Raw genomic sequence first — 14,398 nt, 5'->3', positions numbered from 1 at the left:
ACATGTACAGTATGTCTGTAAAAGCACAATTTATTCCCAGGACCGAGTTCTTTACTCACTCACAGGCAGGTATACATACTGTACGGATGTGAACCGGACCGAACCGGTAGTGCATAGCTGGTGACTGCTGAATAACCTGCAAGCTATTTGCTCTAAAATGAGACAATTACACTGAATCGAATGCTGGATGGCTGTGCTATCAGTAAGCTATGCCTGTAGCAGTAGCGGCAGCTGCTGGCCAACTCTTACCGGGTGATTAGGACGGCGTTGTCGTGATGAGCCATTCCGTTCTCGGGAATGCTGTTCCCGCTGCTGTGATGAGATAGGATGGACCTTTGCCACTTACAGAAACTGTCCAGAGACTTGTCAGCATGATGATTAATTTCCAGGTTTGGCTGGGAGAGACACACGTGCAACACAGTGCAGCATGAAACAGCTGAATGCAGCCAAGTGATGAAACAGTACAAACCTGCTCAGATCAACACAACACCATCCTGTTCTCTGCTGTGGCCCATTTGTTACATGTTGGATGTAATTATTAGATTCTGTTTAAAAGCTGGGGGGTGCACAGTGGCGCAGTTGGTAGAGCTGTTGCCTTGCAGCAAGAAGGTTCTGGGTTCGATTCCCGGCCCTGGTCTTTCTACATGGAGTTTGAATGTTCTCCCTGTGCATGCGTGGGTTTTCTCCGGGTAGTCCGGTTTCCTCCCACAGTCCATAAAACATGACTGTCAGGTTAATTGGTCTGTCTAAATTGCCCCTACATGTGTGTACATGGTTGTTTGTCCTGTGTGTCTCTGTGTTGCCCTGTGACAGACTGGCGACCTGTCCAGGGTGACCCCACCTCTCGCCCGGAACGTTAGCTGGAGATGGGCACMAGCAACCCTCCCGATCCCACCAAGGGACAAGGGTGCAAGAAAATGGATGGATGGATGGATGGATGGATGGATGGATGGATGGATGGATGGATGGATGGATGGATGGATGGATGGATGGATGGATGGATGGANTGGATGGATGGATGGATGGATGGATGGATGGATGGATGGATGGATGGATGGATGGATGGATGGATGGATGGATGGATGGATTGATGGATGGATGGGATGTTTAAAAGCTTTGGGTTTGTCGATTTTATATCTTATTTTGAATTAAGCATCATAGGTTTTTTATTAATATAAATATATGTAAATATAATATTTTGTTTTCATGTGGGCAGAGTATATAAACTATAGTGTTTTCTTCTTGCCATCTAAACTTAAATCAGACCAAATGTTTTTGGCTTAATTTAGTTAGAATTGCCAAAATGTTTGACACAAGTCATGAAGTTTAAATGATGGTTATTCCTGATTAAACTGGTCAAATGTAAAAATATTTGAATTCAAGGAAAGTTACAAAAATATTTCTAAAATAAAAAATTTTTTCAGGCATTTGGCAAATGGAAATAATTTTGGTAATTCTAGCTAAGCTAAAACAAGAAAAGTTTGGTCTGATTTAACTTCAGATGGCGGGAAAAAAAACGTTTATGTCGTTTTATTCAGCGTATCTAAATATGTGGATCCAACTGAAGGTATCTTTGAAAAAGCAGATGTTTCTCCCATCAACCGTACTGTATGTTCTGTGCATCTAAAACCTTTAATCAAAGCTCCCTGAGGAGCGATGCTGGAGCGCGGCTTTCATGTAAAGCACTGTCCATATGGTGAGTAGTCTGTCCTTTAGCTACGGCAGTCAAATAAAAATACGGCAGTTCACTGATGCCAAGAGCTTCCGTCTTTACATCCACTGCAGACAAGAGAGCTCGCACTTGAAAAGGTGAACAATTCAGGCTTAGGGAAAAGAGACTCGGACGTACCTGGTCCTCCGTGAGAACAATTAGACGGGTCACAATAATGTTCACAACATTTCCCAGGCTGGAATCACGGTACAGTTTGGCAACCTGACCTCCAGAAAAGAAGGAAAGACACAAAGTCAGATGTCTTAGCCCCGCGAGTCCATAAATCCGCCGCTAACCGCGGACATCTGCAACACGTTAGAGCTAAGAGTAGGACCAAACTTACAATATTCATCACAGACAGGATGTAGTGCTCTATGTCTTTACGTCCGTGGTAGCCAACCATCATCTTGTCGGCGACCACAAGCGTCTCCACGAAGCGCTCGGAGCTGACGGACCTCCGGTGCCTGTGAGCGCCAGCCGGCTGCTGGCTGGCGTTTTGAGGGACGGGGGACAGGTGGGTAGGGGAGGGCGTGCTAAACTGGCAAGGTGCGTTGCTTCTAGTGAGGTCTGTGAATGACAGGGAGGCAAAGAGAGAGAGAGAGTTACGACGCGGCAACAGGGCAATCGGAATGACAACACATTGTTATCAGAGAGGACTGGTTGATAGAGGCAGGTCGGGAATGTTCCCCTTTGAACCTTTGCAGTGTTTGTTTTATGACCCATATGCTGCGGGAGGAGCCTTAACATGGTACGTGTTAGCGCACGCTAGCTTCCAGCCAATGACAAGTCTTTCCTGCTTCTTATAAAGCTCTTGGCCTAAATACCAAAGTATCCACCTGGGTCTTTTTTTCCAATTTGCAGTACATCTGCATAGACATGTATTTTTTTTCCACCCTTTAAAAACAATGATCCTATTATAAATGGTTATTGCTTCTAAATTGTCAGATGCTATTACTACTGGAAGCAACTTGTAAATGTTTTCATACTCCTTGAACTTCTTCATGTTTTTTTCTGTTACAATCTTTGATGTATTCAGATTCTATGCGAATAAAATCTACACAAGGTATTTACATCATTGTAAAGTGAAAGGAAACTATATGAGGCTTTACAACGATTTTACACTTAAAAATCTGAAAACTGCCATGTATTTATAACCAGAACGTAACGTAACCTAAGGCTATGTTTACATGAGACCACTGTCTGGAAACCGCCGTTATTTTCGGATGTTGATGGGGAGGACGAGATCACCATGACACCTTGATTGTAGTGTAGTTGTCATGCCAGGACACTAGATGTTGCTGTGTTTTTAGAACGTCGTGAAAACGTGCATATGCTTTGGACCCTTATCTTCCACCTCATATTGAAAACAATAAGGCCTTGTCCCTTATTGATACAGCGCACACCCTACGTCATACGGCTGTACCTTACGCCGTACTTCACACGGAGTACTTCACACTTTTGCGGGAGGTGTTACTGAAAAGTTTCCCTGTGAGACACGGTGTCAAAAAGCACTCCGATCACTGGTGACGTGTAAACGAGAAGCTGGATTGCAACAAAAATGCTATGGAGGAACTGCAGAAATTCAAAGCTGGGAAAATCCTCTGGGGACTCCACATATTTAGCCTGTATGAAAGGCACTGTGGAAGGAAAGCCACACAAAGTCCAATTTGAATACAGCAAACAGCAAACATGTGGAAGAAGGTGGTGACACCCCAAACAGATTGTTCCAAATAGATCCATGAGGGGAAAATCTAACGCTGCACATCACAGCATCGTCGTCTTGAAACGTGGTGGTGGCAACATCATTCAGTGTGGACGCTTTTTCGAGCTGACAGAGGGATTAATGGAGCTCTATACAACATTTTAGGCCTAAAAGACGTGAGCCTGAGGCGAAGGTTCACATTCCTGCATGACAACGACCCAAAACATAGAACTGGAGCTATGATTAAATAGATTACAGGTATTAATTTGATCCATTTAAAGTCCACAGGCGAGTTCAATTGATAAAGCCGTTGATGAACACCAACCCTCTCCATCCAACCTGATTGAGTATTTTGGAGAGAACAAAGGATAAAACATCAGTATTTAGAATAGCAAAGCTGACAAAGAAATACTCCAAAATATTTCCATCTGAAACTACAAAGACAGTTTTAGCTCAGGGGGATGAACTCCTACGATTTTTATTTGTAACACGGTTTGAAAACTGCGGTCTATCTCTTCACAACTGCACTCTGTTTCATGTTGGTCTGTCACAGAACATCCCAACAAGATACACCAAAGTTTGTGGTCGCTATGCGACAAAACGTGAAAGAGCTGAACACTTCTGAGCGGCACTGCCTCCCCCCTGAAGGGGCTTTTGTGAGAGTCAAAGTGACGCTTACTCCTGCAGGTTGAAAGGTGTTTGCCACAGGAGCTCGTTTTGGCACACAAGAGGTCCAGTTATGCCTACCAGAACCCGGGCCTGGTACCAAACCAGCATTTCCTCTGACCTGCTATGTTTAGCTCTTCCTTTACGTCAGCTACACCCACACAGAATCCAACCCAGATGGAGGTTCACCAACCTGAAATGCCACAGCTGAACTCCTGGCTTTGCTCTTGCGGCGAGGGGATGGCAGACGTTTTATAAATAACATGTTGCTGAGCTCCGTCCAGGTTCCACTCACTGGAGGCGGCGGAGGACGTGTTCTTTAAAGGCTCTATTAAATACTGGTCTTCCTCTGTTGTTATGACGCCGTGCTGGTTGGGTGAAGAGAATCACAGTAAGAAACAGGTCAAAAACGACGGGGAGGKGGGGGGATAAATAAATAAAAATCATGATAAATGCATACAGTAAATAAAAACCAGATTAGTCTCAGAGGCGGTATCACACAAACAGGCTAATTTTGAGTTCATTTGTATTCAGAAAAATGCATTGTGCAAAGATAAAACGCCGATATCTGGAGTTATGGAATGAAGATTATCTGCAGAAATCTGGCATAATATGTCAATCCTGGAAAACTGCTTCCCGTTCTGTTCAAATACCCACCTTATACAAATGATTCCTTGTCTCAGAAAACACTGTATTCGTACAGTTGCTAGGCAATCTGAGAGAACTTTCAAAATATACCTAAATGGAAAATACTCATCTGGCATATATCCACTAATTGGCTTAGAGTCGCCACAGAGGAGATGTTTTCTCTGCAATCCAACAAACTATAGATTGTAGGAAAATGGGAGTGGAGTACTTTGTTTTAAAATACCAGTCAGTGCACAAAGTGCCTTTGATTCTCATGTTTAAAGAAACGAAGAGCTAACTACATTTCTAGGGAATTTACTACTTTTTAATCACGTTTGTGACCTCGGTGCATCATTTTTTCACATAATAGCAACAAGTTTCAGTGTGTTTTACTGGGATTTTAATTGATAGACTAACAAAGTAGTAAAGTACTATAATGTGGAAGAAATTAGCTTTTTCCAGGATTACAGTGTAATCACCTCCTGATCAGAATCTCATTCATTCTGACCAGCTTCCCTGTCAGTGAATAAGAAATGCATCCCCACAGCATGATGGAGCCACTTTCTGTTTGGGAATAGTGTGCTTAGGGTGATGCACAGTGTTAGTTTTCCTCCACACAATGTTTTGCACTAAAGTAAAAAAAATAAATGAATGAAAAAAGTTGTATTTTGGTCTCACTTGTTATGATTTTCTTTCACCACTGTTTTATTTTTAATGGTACTTTTCCATATTGGTCATGTTTGTGTAGACCACAAGTAATCCATAGCGGTCTGGCCAATTCAGAACAGCTCTACTTAAAAACAGCACACAGTTACAGGACTCTAGTTACCAATCAGGTGATTTCTGAGTCCAGTCAATAGCTACGTTTCCATTACAAATGAGAGCAAAATGTTGTCAATATTCCGCTAATGTGGAAAAAAACACAATTTAGCAATGGTGACGTTTTCACTAAGAAACGTGATTAAAATTAAACATGAACAGGTTTGATCACACAATACATCATTAAAAAGTTCTGTGCCACTATCCTCTAACTACTTCCTGTTGTCTTCTTCATCTTTTCTGCCAGTGGCAACATCTGGTTGTGGATCATACAGCTCGTGTGATGCTAAAAAGTGTTCCTAATACAGTTTTGCTAATCAAATCAATTTTGATACAACCAAAAAACCACCTCCTCCTAGCAGGAAAACTTTTTATTAAAAGTCTTTTGTTTTTAATTACTGTGCTTCTATTAAGCAAATTTATTTTCAAAATGTCAAATTGTGTGATTACATCATCAGTGTAGACACAGCTAATGATTCTAGACCAGTGGTTCTTAACCTGGGTTCGATCGAACCCCAGGGGTTCGGTGAGTCGGTCTCAGGTGTTCGGCGGAGCTTCTGCCGCGGAGGTAAAGGCACACTTGTGTAAAGTCGTGATGACGCCCCGCTTTGCCATCACTTGCTGCAGAGGATCACGTTACATTGCTTAGCCAATCAGTGCTGCGGAGGAGCCCTGATTAAAGGAGCTCCACTCACAGAATGGATTTGAACTTGTGTCTTTATTTACTTCAGCAAAGCTCACAGTTTCTACCAAATTCTGTAGCTTTCGGTGAACTTCTAAATCTGCTCCTTAGTCSCATMTTTTCGGGGTTGCTACTGCCTCTAGTGGCGTGGCGGTGGTAACACAACTAATATAATTACATTACTAAATCAGAATACCGCAAAGTCTTTATTATTTATTCTTAATTTTTCATTCTCTTAAGAATGTAGAGCTAATTAAATGATCTAAACAAAACCTTAAAGTGATTCCAGTTTCTCTCGATGGCCAACATGTTGAAACTGTGGCAGATTTTAAATACCTTTGGTTGTTCCTGGACAGTCAGCTTAACTTTGCTGAAAACACTGACTATATTTTGAAGAACTGTTCTCAGAAACTCTACCTTTTAAGAAGACTTAGTGATCTTCTTAAAGTGTACCTATGTCTTGAATGTGGGGGAAAAAAAATCATATTTTATTTATCACTACAGAAAGGTTCATTGAGTGCGCATATGAAACTGTATTAGGAACAGTGGGGTTCGGTACCTCAAAAAAGGTTAAGAACCACTGTTCTAGACGCTACTGGGGGATATCAAAGTAAAGAGGGATGAATACAAATGCATGCCACACTTTTAAGATTTTTTACGTTGAGAATTTTCAACATGCAGCCTTTTCTTTCCAGTTCACAACCAGCCACTACTTTGTGTTGGTATATTGCATTAAAAAAAAAAAAAACATGTATGTTAGATTTTCTTATATTAATGTGACAGAAAAATCATAGAATATTTTGACGGAACGTCTTACTTACATTCAAAGCAGGAGTGCTAGCTTATATTTTCTTAGAGCCTCTGTTCACCTAGTAGTCTCTCCCTCTCCATTGGTTTTCATGGCTAAAGGCTAGCATAACTTAACAGTAGCAGGCTAGCAGCAAAGACCATTCTTCAAAGGCACAGGTGCTAACAAAACTCATGGTAGCCGTAGCAGCACTGCTTTAGAAAAGGAGAGAAATAAATAATAAACAGCTGAAACCAATTCTCTACTTGTTGTTTCTAATTACGTACAGGCCATTAACACTGGAACACAACTAACCGCTAAAGCAATTTAGAAAAATAGCAGTTTAAAAACTATAAAGGGCCATCGCTTCAAAGATAAAAAAAAGCACAAAAAAAAAACACCAGCTTTTATATCTTCAGTCGGAGCCGAAGAAGTAGCTTCAATATCAGCAAACAATAGCCGCCAGGATAGAAGTTGTTCTAACAATGACTGCTGTCTGTGTTTAATGGACATTGCTGTGGACTCCTGAAACTTTAAAAACTTTCTGAAGAAGCATACATAGAAACAATATTATGCCAACAGTCATCATGTGAAACCTCTTTAACTTCACCGAATAGCACCATCGAAGAACATAGTACGCCTTTGTTTGTGGTAATGCTAACAAATATGTTGGTAGTCATAAAACCTTCACAGAGGGAAAAGAAAGAAATTTGCTGAAGTAGAATCTCTTCTTGTTCTCGTTGATGTGTGTGCCAACATTTACCTTGCGGGACAGCTAGCAGTTTCAGAAGAGGAGCAGCTTAAACGCAGCAGTGCTAACAAAGTAGAAGCTAACACCATGGATAAGATTTCCTTACAAGCTGATATGTCTTGAAAAGTCATTCTTTCACTGATTATTATTATTTTTGTTATCTGGCAGCCATTTTATTAATCATAACTTCAGGTATTACATTCAAACATTTTAAGTGTCAGTAAAGTTGTGAAGGTAGAACTTTGAAGTTGACAAAACATAAAAGTTCATCAGACGAGGGCTGTTGCCTGAGAGGACTCAAAGTGGTGCCAGGTTGCTAGAAAACATTTGTGTTACTACATTTTATAACTAAAAAAAGCAATATATATATATACATATATACATATAAATATACATATATATATATATAGTACTCAGAAACACAGAGTACTTTATAAAATTCCTATTCTGTCCAGTGAAGGAGTGTTTTACGTACACGTGAATCAGTAATCTTTTGTTACTTTAACAAACCAAAAACAATCAATTACCCCAAGACAAACTTTAAAACATTCCTCTTCCTGTTCCAAGAGCATGTGTGGAGCATAAACGACAAGAAGCCCCATCGGTTTGGGTTTACAGCGAACACAACCTCGGCTACGCAAATCCCACAATAAAAGCAATTCAATGCGTAACACATTCCCATGTCGGAACCCGTTCGATGCAAATGTTTTACTAGTGTGTGATGTCAGGATCTCATACCGTCCAGACAGCTGATTACATTAAAGCACAGACACAGTTTTTGTCCATTTTTGGTGCTGGAGGGGGNGGGGGGGGAAGGAGCAAACACTAATTCAATTTATGAGGGTCTTGCCAACACATTTGGCCACATGTTTGCGCTGCATGATTCTGGTTGCCAATAAGAAGCTGGGCCCTTTCTTCCTTCTTTAGAGTTACTCGAAGCACGGAGGGATAGCAGCTATTAAAACCTCGTCCAAGTTCTTGATTAGCAGGGAGACGCTGGACAGTCACAAAGTCTCTGGATGACTAAAAGCCCAGACAGGATAATTAGACACTTTATTAGTGCTTCTAAAAGTTTGTTTTACAGTGCCTTGCATAACTATTAATATCCCTTGGAGGGTTTTTTTCATAACTATTTTGTCACATTAGAACCACTAACTTACATTCATTTTATTAGAATTTTATGTGACTAGCACAAAATATTGAGTTCTTGTAAAAAAGAAAAATTAATAAAGGATAATAATAATAATAATAATATGTTGTTTTAAAAAGTACAAATAAAGTATTAATTGAATTGAACAGATACGTTATTGGGATGTTAAGCTATCTGTACTGATTTACAAAGAAAAGACAAAGCACAAAAATCACCATTCAAAAATTCGGTGAAAATGACTCAACAGATTCTCCTTTAAAAGCGAGAAAAGGTGTTTTCTATGCACATAGTGTCATTTTATAGCACAATCAAGTATGAATGTTACCTTCAGTTGTTATAAAAATGCTGTATAAATCAAAGAAATTTGATATCCTGATTTAACGTGTTAAGATTGATCATCTGGCCCTTTAAGAAGCTCCTGCTCTTTCTGAAACTCCGCCTCCAGGAAGTCATCACAACATGGCTCCTCTATTAATCCTTTAGCAACGTTTTTACCAGCATTGCACTCAGAAGTAGCTCCTATAATAAGTCCCCAATTACACCAAGTATTTGCCAATTGTTGCTGGCTAGTCTGAAGGAGCGAAGAGAAACTTTGTTGAAGGCGGAGTTCAGTCCACCCAGGCATTTTGCACAGCTGACTGGTTGCCATGGGAGATTAGAGTAAAGGCTTTCTCAAACATGAATGAACTCTCCAGATATGTTTTTGATGAGGGGATAAGATTATAACAAGATGAAAAGCTCAAAAAAGTTGATTTTTCCTGACGCTTCTCCTTTAAATGAAATGAGATCGGTGTCTCAAAAGATAACAAAATTATGTCAAAGGAGTGTCTGTTTGGATGGATGTTTGTCATTTTTAATTATTTGTTCTTTACTTATATCTTAAAATGTTCAGTAAAAGTTTACTTGCAAGGTCAATGTCTGTTTTGTCCAATGAGATTTTAAACCTCTATGGGTCTTTCTTGATTAAATATGCAAATGTATACTGTTAAGAATGTAAAAAAAAAAAACATATTAGTAAAACATAAAAAATACTTTTCAAAAAATGTTTTGCTTCAAAGTTTGTTTAAGAAACAAATTACTTTTTGTGCAAAGGAGTACTTTGTCTTGTTTCTCAAAGGTCTGTATGACGACGACCCAGGTAAAGAAGTAAAGATCAGCTAAACTATGTATATGTACAGCCTGTACTGTACATATACATAAAGCTGAAACCAGAAGGGGACATACACTGTATAAAAAATTTTTAAAATTTTTTACACTGTCTGACGTGAAATCAGAATAAACGTCTCTCATTTTACATCAGGATTGCCAACATTTTTGTTGGCAATCCTGATGTCCATTTTTATTATTTCAATTCAAATGTCATGAATACTAATGTCAGCGTCCACAGCTCACATTTCTCGAGAATTATTTTTCAAAGTTTTATGATCAAGTTGAAAGCTGAGTGGATAAAATATCACTTTGTTCCAGTCTGATGGTTTAATAACCCAAATAGTAGATTGAAAACAATAAATATGAAACTTTTATATGTATTTATTCAATCATTTAGTAGCAAAAAAGGGTTTTTGAACTGAAAACATTTATTCTGTTGATGTATAGTTTTAGATTAAAATATGATTAGCCAACATCGAGAATTTTAAGTGCAGTCTGTTAAGCTAACAGTTAGCATTCAACTAGTATGTAAAGAAACCAGATATGATTTTGTTTCGTCCACCCTTATTAATCTAATACCCCAAAATAAAATCCAGAGCAGCCAACAACCTTCAGAAATTGACAATAACTCAAATAGTAAAAATTGTAAGGAAATACTCTGGTCAGAAACAATCAGACCTAAATGCAAAAAATAGCACAATACGCATGGAGGAAACCTAACAGTCTCTGCGTTTGTCTGGCACGTTGAATCTTAATAAAACACGCCAACATCTGTGATGAAGAAATGCGACGGGCTTTTCTGCGAGGCGTGGTAAAACAGAGAGCGCTCGTCTGTGCACGTTGAGCTTAACGTGACAACCAGAGGAACGTGAGCCGGGCTGCTGAGGCGTCACATTCCCAGATCGCAGACATTGTTTGATTCTCCTACATGAGCATGACCTCACTCTGAGCTGCCAGCAGACTCGGCCTGCCAGGTGGAAAAGAGCCAAGACAACCAGCGGGATCCTCCAGCTGAGCAGCAGCAGCGGTGGCGGCGGTAGCATGTGTGAGTTATCTGACGTTTATGTGAGGGTTTGTCTGAGGTGAGCGGCGTGAATCGTCTCGTTGGATCTGAGGCGCACGTCGTACTCACCAGGCCCTTGCAGTTGCTGAGCGCCACTCGGGTCGTGCTATGCTGGCTTCGCAGGGAGCCCACATAGTGGCAGTGGTCCAGCACGTCGTGACGCCACTCGGGCCCCTCTTTGCCCCAGTACTCCACCGTGAAATGCTTCGACACCAGGTTGTTGTTAAGCGTCAGGTTCAGGTGGAAGTGCTTCCCGTACGCCGACAGCCTGTAGAAGATCCGGGAGCCCGGCGGGTCGGCGGCGGGGTCGGCCAGCGCCCGTCTCCGCCGGCCCTGCCGCTGTTGCTTCACGGTGTAGCTCAGGAAGTTCCCGTTCTCGTCCACCCGCACCGGGACGGTCAGCTGGTAGTGCTGCAGGTAAGACAGGAACTCCTCTTTCACAGGAACGCGAGAGAAGAAGAGCGAAAAGATGAATCAGTTGGGGGTATTTTACAAATTGTCCCACACCGTACACCAAAACACCGTGTTTAACTGAAAAAACTAGTGAATTTTGGGGTGCATGGTGAATTACAATGTTGACTTCAGTTGAATATATGAAGTGGATTTATCTTATGTCTCTACCTAGTTATAACAAGTGCTTAATTGAAAGGGGCAGTATTATGCAAAATTGATTTTTCTTTTTTTTTTTTAGATTGAGTTGCATCATGTCATAATGTTATTCCCTCATCAAAACAATACCTTGGGTTTTTCTCCTGCATGTTTGAGAAATTCTTTAATTTCCCATGGAAACCATTCAGCTGTGCAAAACGCCTCAAAGAGGAGCTGCAGTTTCCAAGCTTCCACCTCACAGAGAACCCCTGCCCCGCTGCGCCCCACCAAGCTCCTTCAGACTAGCCAGCAGCAGTTAGCAAACACCTAGCAGAAGTGCATATCTGCTGAACTCATTATGCGAGCTTCGTCTCAGTGCAATGCTGGTAAAACCATTGCTAAGGGGTTAACAGAGGAGAGATGTTGTGATGACTTCCTGAAGTCAGAATTTCAGAAAGAGCAGGAGGTTTTAAAGAGACAGAGACCCAATTTCAAGGCTTTAAGTTACATTCTTTTAAGTCATACTTGAATATATCATTTTTATAACTACTGAAGGTGACATAGTTTGTTGATTGTACTACAAAATGGTACATTGTGCCTCTTTAAATAAAACGAGCCTCCTGATGTGAAAACTTTTTAAAAATTATTTTAGTTAATCTAAAGTAATGTGAAAGGCTGGGGATTTTGGACAAAAAAAATCAGTGGGGATTATTGCAAAAAGATGATTTAGGCAAAAATAAAATTTAGGAAGGTGATGATATACAAAAAAAATCAGCTTCAGGTGCCGTTTAAATAATTACAACATAGATTTATTAAGTTGGCTTAAGTTACTCTTAGTAAATTTACACAAGTTAATATCACTCAATCAGTTAACTTAATGAAAACTAAACAACTTTGAGGCAGCGAGTTTGCATATATTCCTAAAGTATGGAGAACTAATTAAGTTTTACGGTGATGTCCTACCTTGAGAGCTGTGAGAAAGTCTTTGAAATTCTGAAGCTGCCATCACCACGAGGCTCAGTGTCCAAGTCAGCGTCTTCCACAAAATTTCCATAATTCGAGGAAGGCTGTGACATGGGGTGCGGCTAGAGGGCGCTACAGTCGGGTTAGAAGCGCAAAGTCAGTCTGGCGCCGCGCCGTAACAGGTCCATGGTTTCTCTTCTTCACTGAAACGCTCCCGCCTGTGTCCCGCGGCTCATTCAAGGTCTCAGATTTCCCTCGAAGGCGAGCCGGTCCACATCTCACAGGCCTCTGAATGCATGTCAGCAGCTCAGGGGAAAACGCCGTCCTCCATCGGTCTCAGGTAGAAGTCGAGAAATCAGAGGCTCTGTCTCGGACGCCTGGCCTGACTGACCCATCTGCGTTCCTGTGAAGAACATCAGACTGGGTTTTACAGTATGTCAGAACTATTGCTTTTGAAATCAACCTGTTCTTCATGTATCTGAATATTTGGTTTAAAAAAATGCAAAATTTAAAAGCACATTTTAGTTTGAAATGACCAGCCAGATTTGTCTGCATTTGTAGATACTGTATTGATCTACCCCATTTTTTTGGAATCAGCAGACGGACCTAGCCGAGTATTGCGCACAAGCGATTTGATTGACTGCATTCGTTGATTGGTCAGTGGATTTATGAACAACGTCTCAGCCGCCATTGTCAACCTGTAATAAGACCATAGTGTTTGGGGAGATTATTAGATGCAAAATCAATAATTCCACGGTCAGACCTTGAGATTGAAACGTTTTTATCAATTATCCAGTTGATGCTGTCTGCCTCAACTGGACAGGGTAACACCGCAATGAACAAATATACCAAGAGATTTTGGAGAAACCGGCAATTGACATAATCAGAGCACTGATGATAGTTTCTGTGGACTCATTGACCTTCACACACATTCCCACCAACTGGGCTAGAACTGAATCAGACATTAACTAGCTAGAGTGAGACTCAATGGAGAAGAGGTTTTAGAGAACCTTGTGAACAAGCAGCCTCGTGCAGAGCAATGAACACAGGTCATAAAACAATATCTCAAGCTACGAAGATCACACAAATTACAATTTAGTCCAAGGAATATGGCAAACCTACCTCGACATAGCTGTCAATCTAAACTGACTGTATTTTGGAAATGATCCAGAGGTCTGGTTGAGGAAGCAACTGAAAGGGGAATTATTAGCCCACAATCTGACCTGGAGTGGCAAGAAGAAAGTTATTTTTTAAAAGGATGATTTAGGAAGTCCTGTTTGAAAGGTAGCCAAAAGCCATGTAGGTGACAAAGATGAGACCAAATGAAACTTTCTCCCCTGCCTGTAAAATGCTGTGCCTAACGCAGTCCGTCAAGCAGAACATGTTCTCTGTGAAGCACGGTGGCGGAAACGTCATCCTGCGGGGATGCTGTTCCTCTGGAAGGAAAATTGATGGGGGTCTATTTGGAATTAGGAGATCAGTCTACATACTGCCTCACATTCAATAAGCAAAAACAGCAAGACCTTACAATGGGATGGCTTTAGACTGATGTTCGCTGAAGCTCATCACCCAAACTTACCGAGCTTGGGCTGGTAAAGACATACCCTGAAAGAGAGGCAAACGAAATATGGTTCAGAAAACTACTGACTTGTAGGTGGCGAGGCAGGGCACCGCTGTGTGAGAACCACCACTGTATACTGGGTAAACAGAAAGTTTTGCTTCACCTCATCTTCAGCTAAA

General features: G+C 40.9%; 1 protein-coding gene across 4 annotated transcripts in view; it reads right to left on the bottom strand.

Annotated features, from left to right (window-relative positions):
* Nucleotides 1-14,398, bottom strand: part of adamts6 (ADAM metallopeptidase with thrombospondin type 1 motif, 6) — a 90,439-nt gene that overhangs the window by 70,975 nt on the left and 5,066 nt on the right. For 3 of the 4 annotated variants that reach the window (XM_008423379.2, XM_017307675.1, XM_008423378.2), the window contains exons 2-7: nt 12,659-13,061; nt 11,177-11,541; nt 4,273-4,447; nt 2,055-2,278; nt 1,850-1,933; nt 250-395 (exon numbers count right to left, since the gene is read on the bottom strand). In XM_008423379.2, coding sequence (XP_008421601.1) covers nt 250-395; nt 1,850-1,933; nt 2,055-2,278; nt 4,273-4,447; nt 11,177-11,541; nt 12,659-12,749 — 1,085 coding nt within the window. In that variant the 5' untranslated portion in view covers nt 12,750-13,061. Of the gene's footprint in view, nt 1-249; nt 396-1,849; nt 1,934-2,054; nt 2,279-4,272; nt 4,448-11,176; nt 11,542-12,658; nt 13,062-13,264; nt 13,323-14,398 lie in introns of those variants that run through there. The other variant, XM_008423380.2, reaches the window with a different exon arrangement.

This window comes from Poecilia reticulata, linkage group LG12 (assembly GCF_000633615.1).
Source record: "Poecilia reticulata strain Guanapo linkage group LG12, Guppy_female_1.0+MT, whole genome shotgun sequence".
In the NCBI taxonomy this organism is placed as follows: domain Eukaryota; kingdom Metazoa; phylum Chordata; class Actinopteri; order Cyprinodontiformes; family Poeciliidae; genus Poecilia; species Poecilia reticulata.
The sequence above is the reverse complement of the archived record's forward strand: the minus strand, read 5'-3'. Positions and strand labels throughout refer to the sequence as shown.